Raw genomic sequence first — 4,533 nt, 5'->3', positions numbered from 1 at the left:
GCGATGGGAGAGAAAAGCAACTCAGTCGCAATAACAATCTTCCACACTCACTCTCTTCATAAGCCTAATAGCGTTGATAAAAAGAAACGCAAAAATTTATTGGACATAGGACTAAAAATAAATCAAAGTAGCAGAGACAACATAAACAAAGACTCACGAGATAACGGTCCTTCTTTCTGTGTCGTCTGCCCTTCGATCTCAGTAACGCAGTGGTTAGGTTTAGTGAGGATTGGCTGTCCTGGGTTCAGATCTCGTCTCGGGCAGAACTTTCTTCTCAATACGTGGCCGACTGTTTTACCGTGATATAACCTTGCTGGCTCTGCACAAAGCATCAAATTTCCTCTCCTCCAACCTCTTTATTGCCCGTCCACTTGTTATTGACTCCATTTGTAATAGCAAATCAGTCACGTGACATCTTAAATATTCCTTAATTGTGAAAGTCCCAGCTATCCTTCATGCCATCCTTAGGATCCCTCGCACTAAGTCTGACTTTCCCACTTCAGCCATGACATTTGCTTACTACATAAATAAGATAAACTTGTTTGTCTGTCAACGGCCCCTCTTTGACTCCTGGTGTTGTCGTGTACTCTGTGCGCATGAATGCGAACACGAATTTATTAAAAAGCCCGTTGTATGGTGCCGGTTGGTGCAGGTGCAATTTCCTGGATGTTGAGGTATTAGTGCAAAGCGCTTTGAGCCGGCTTTAAGTAGTGGGAAATAAAATAATAATTAATTTTTTTTATTTTATTTATTTACTTTTTTTATTTTTTATTTATTTATTTTTGTAGACACAATCCAGGGAACAGAACACATTTCGATGACGACGGTAAGAAAATGAAGAAACGGGAGGGTGGAGGGAACAGACGTATTTTTCCTTACCCTTCAAACCTAAACAAACACGGTATTGTTATCTCACAATAATTTTCATTCATCTCTCTCATAAAGGCTGTTTTGTTCGTTTTTTCCCCAAAAACATCATTAGCAGCTGTGACCACTATGTAAAAGTATATAAGAGGCCGGGCAATATGTTTGTACCTCCATTAGCGAAACTCGCTTGTCTTCAGCGTATTCTCATTGGTATGTTTCAATCTTTTCTAATTTGTCCATCATCATCATCGTCATCCTCATCATCCTCGTCATCATCATCACCACAGTAATGTGTCAATTGAATGTTGAAAATTCGTATCAGTGTCACTGATTGTGTGCTCGACACGAACAAACTGAGAGAACTGAATTGAAAAAGTAGTGTGGGATGGTGACAAAGTATATTTTTTTAGCAGCACTGAACTCGGGAGAAGCCTGAGTTGAACTTGCACGTGCGTCTTCCGAAATGAAGCGACTGGTCTGTTCGTGTACAGTCAGCGATGATGTGTATGAAGAAAAGTCTTTTACAGCCAACCACTGAAAACAATCAGACTGGTTTGATCAAGAAAGCTCAGTGGCAAAAAAGGTCGATAAACCTTGTTTATCTGAACACAGATGTCAAAGGTCGGATTGAATGGACAAGCCTGAGTATCAAATGCCCTTTCACCCCATAAGACAATTTTGACAATAAGTCATCGTAAACATAGATGTATTTCATAATTATCACAGTGAGAAAGATGGCTGCTTGTTACAGATCTGACTTGGACGAAGAAAGGATCTGAAGTCTGCAGACGAACCATGGTTCACACTTCACTGATGATCATCGCCCTCCTTGCGGGCGTCCTTTTCTTGGAGAATGTCGCCTCCGAGTCGACTCCAGAAACGCAAAACGTCTTCGTCGTGCTCATGGACGATTTAGGCTATGCTGACAATCAAGGCGCCGATCCCGAGATGCGAACCCCTAACATGCAGCTTCTTAGGCAAGAGGGCGTCACCTTCAATCAGTCCTACGTTCTGCAGGTGTGCGCTCCTACCCGCTCCGCCATACTCACGGCCAGGTAAACCTTCCTTTATTCTCCTTTAGGGAAGATAACAAGTGTTCAATTTTCACAAAGGACATGTAAAGCTTCCTTATTGTTTCAATGAATGGTACTATTCTAAGAACAGTTACAGAAAAATCTGTCTTTATGGGGATGGTAGGGATAATCTTTCTGTCTTTAATGACTTCGGAGACTTGCCAATAGCAATACAGTTATATGTGTAACGAAAGGGATTTCCCTAAATTTATGTGTTTTTATCTCAAGAGTTAGATTATCATTAACCTTACATAATATTTCAAATAAAGATCCAATTTCTATTACAATACATGAAATGCACATATGTCACACATCTTGGTGGAAAAACCGAAGTCCTTCTGACGGACATGTAAACTGCTCCTCGCTGTTCTAGATACCCCTACACATACGGCATGCAGATTAACCAGATCAAAGGCGCTAACCTGGCGTGGCTGAACACATCTTTAAAACTCTTTCCCGAGTACATGAAAGAGAACGGCTACGCCACCTACAAGGTGGGCAAGTGGCACCTTGGCCACTGCAACGAGACCCTAACTCCCTTGTGGCGAGGGTTCGACTACGACTTCGGCTTCTACACTAACTCTCTGGGCTTCTTCAACCACTCGGGGCAGGGTCCCTTCTCCTACGACTTCCGCAACCAGACTGAAGTGTACTACGACCAGGGCACGTACGCAGCTGACCTTTTCGCCCAGTACGTCCGCAACGCCATCGTCAACCGCAACAAGAGTAAGCCCATGTTCATGTACTACGCCATGCAGAGCGTGCACTGCCCGTGCGAGGCCAAGCAGGACGTGGTGGACAGGGTGTGCCCGCACATCAAAAACCTCGAGCGGCGCACGCGCTGTGGGATGGTGTACTCGGCCGACCAGGCTCTCGGAGATCTGCGAGATGTTCTCATCTCTGAGGTATTAACCATTTTCATCACCTTCTTTTCTTTCTCTTCCTGACAGGGCGGTTCAGCGGCTAAAGGATCCAGTCTTTGACACTCCACTCTTTACCATATTATCTTTTCCTGACCTTTGACACCAAACCGTGTAAGTCTTAGCAATCGTGGATTCACATCTCTTTTCAGACTGTTATATTCTGTCTCTACGTGGTATCCTCTTTACACGGATAGGGAAACCAGCCTATCCCAACATTTGTAAGATAGCAACTACCGAATATTCTTCCTTGTTCAATATATTTATTGTCTAAATTGTTTTACAGGGAATATACAACAACACCATCGTAGTGCTGTTGGCTGACAACGGTGGACCTCTGGATGGAGGCGGCTCTAACTGGCCACTTCGAGGGCAGAAATCGTCGTTTTGGGAGGGAGGCATGAGATCGTTCACTGTGCTGCGCAGCGGCAAACTCAGGTACACCAACACCACCTACAAGGGCATGATCCACGCCGTGGACTGGCTCCCGACCTTGATGAGGGCCGCCGGCCTTATCCCGCCAACCACAGGCCTCGATGGTCAAGACTTGTGGAATCAGATTCTCACCAACAACGCCACCGGCAGGACAGAGTTTGTCTACAACATGGATGACAGTACTAACCGCTACTGCATTCGAAAATTCGAATATAAATATTGCGAAGGTGTTCCTGGAAGGAAATACAACGGCTGGTATCCCCCTGCCTCCATGATACCGAGTCTAAAAAACCAGATTTACTCCGGAAACCTGACGTGGGGCGACATCAACTTCGGCAAAGACATCCAGATGAGCAACATTTCCAAGTAAGCGTTTGTATCTGGACTCAGTGACAAAATTATTTAATTAACTACCATGATTATATGAGCTGATGGTATGCTCGGTTCTCTAGTAACATTGCAGTTCCAATGTTTTGTTTTGTTTTTTGTTAACACTGCAGTAGGCTCAGATGGCTGATTTATCATGTCGTTAACATTGCAGATTGTTACGGTGTTTTTATTTTCCAATTGTAGAATTCTGCTCTTCAACATCGAAGAAGACCCCCAGGAGATCTACAACCTCCAAGACATCTACCCGTTAAAAGTGGAGGAGATGAAGAAACTGCTTCGCAAATATAAAAAGTCCCTGTTCCCCTTCGTGGAAGCCGAGAAGGCAACCAACGCCTTCGTCAAGTACAACGAGACGTTTGGCTACGAGGGACCCGGATGGTGCAACCCCTAAATATTAAAAGATGTAAATGACACAATCTTCAGACGTTTCGGTTACCAGTTGATGTTCTGAAGATCTGAGATTTCAAGAAGAAATAAAATTTCTGATTTTAATTCTCCTGTTTATTTGTTTTTCTGATGTATGAACATGACCATATCACAATGTCCATGTCTCGCTCTTGGCTCAAGCGATGCAACTCATCCTTCACTGATGCATCTCAACCTTCACACAGAAATTTTTTTAAATAACTTTCGACATGAAATAGATGCATTGACACATTAAAGAGCCGCACGTTCAGTGGCTGGTGAATGATCACACTTTATCTAAAGTTGTAGAATATATACTACACTTGTGAACAAATTCAAGTCTGCACAAGCTGAATGGTCGGCTGCCATATAATTATGTGAGGTGGTGTGTGCCACTTGAAGATTAAATTTGTAAGAGTATTTGTACTGAGAGTAGGTGCTGG

At 43.5% G+C, this 4,533-nt stretch overlaps 1 protein-coding gene across 1 annotated transcript; it reads left to right on the top strand.

Moving 5' to 3' along the window:
* Positions 1-974: 974 nt before the first annotated feature.
* On the top strand, positions 975-4,177 carry LOC112562906 (arylsulfatase J-like). The gene is made up of 5 exons (XM_025236505.1): positions 975-1,077; positions 1,619-1,922; positions 2,314-2,845; positions 3,147-3,661; positions 3,869-4,177. The coding sequence occupies exons 1-5, from the start codon at positions 1,026-1,028 to the stop codon at positions 4,074-4,076; spliced, it is 1,611 nt and encodes a 536-aa protein (XP_025092290.1). The 5' UTR covers positions 975-1,025; the 3' UTR covers positions 4,077-4,177.
* Positions 4,178-4,533: the final 356 nt, after the last annotated feature.

The sequence above is a fragment of the Pomacea canaliculata genome, linkage group LG4 (assembly GCF_003073045.1).
Source record: "Pomacea canaliculata isolate SZHN2017 linkage group LG4, ASM307304v1, whole genome shotgun sequence".
Taxonomy (NCBI): domain Eukaryota; kingdom Metazoa; phylum Mollusca; class Gastropoda; order Architaenioglossa; family Ampullariidae; genus Pomacea; species Pomacea canaliculata.
Note: the sequence above shows the minus strand (reverse complement) of the source record. Positions and strands in the feature narration are given on the sequence as shown.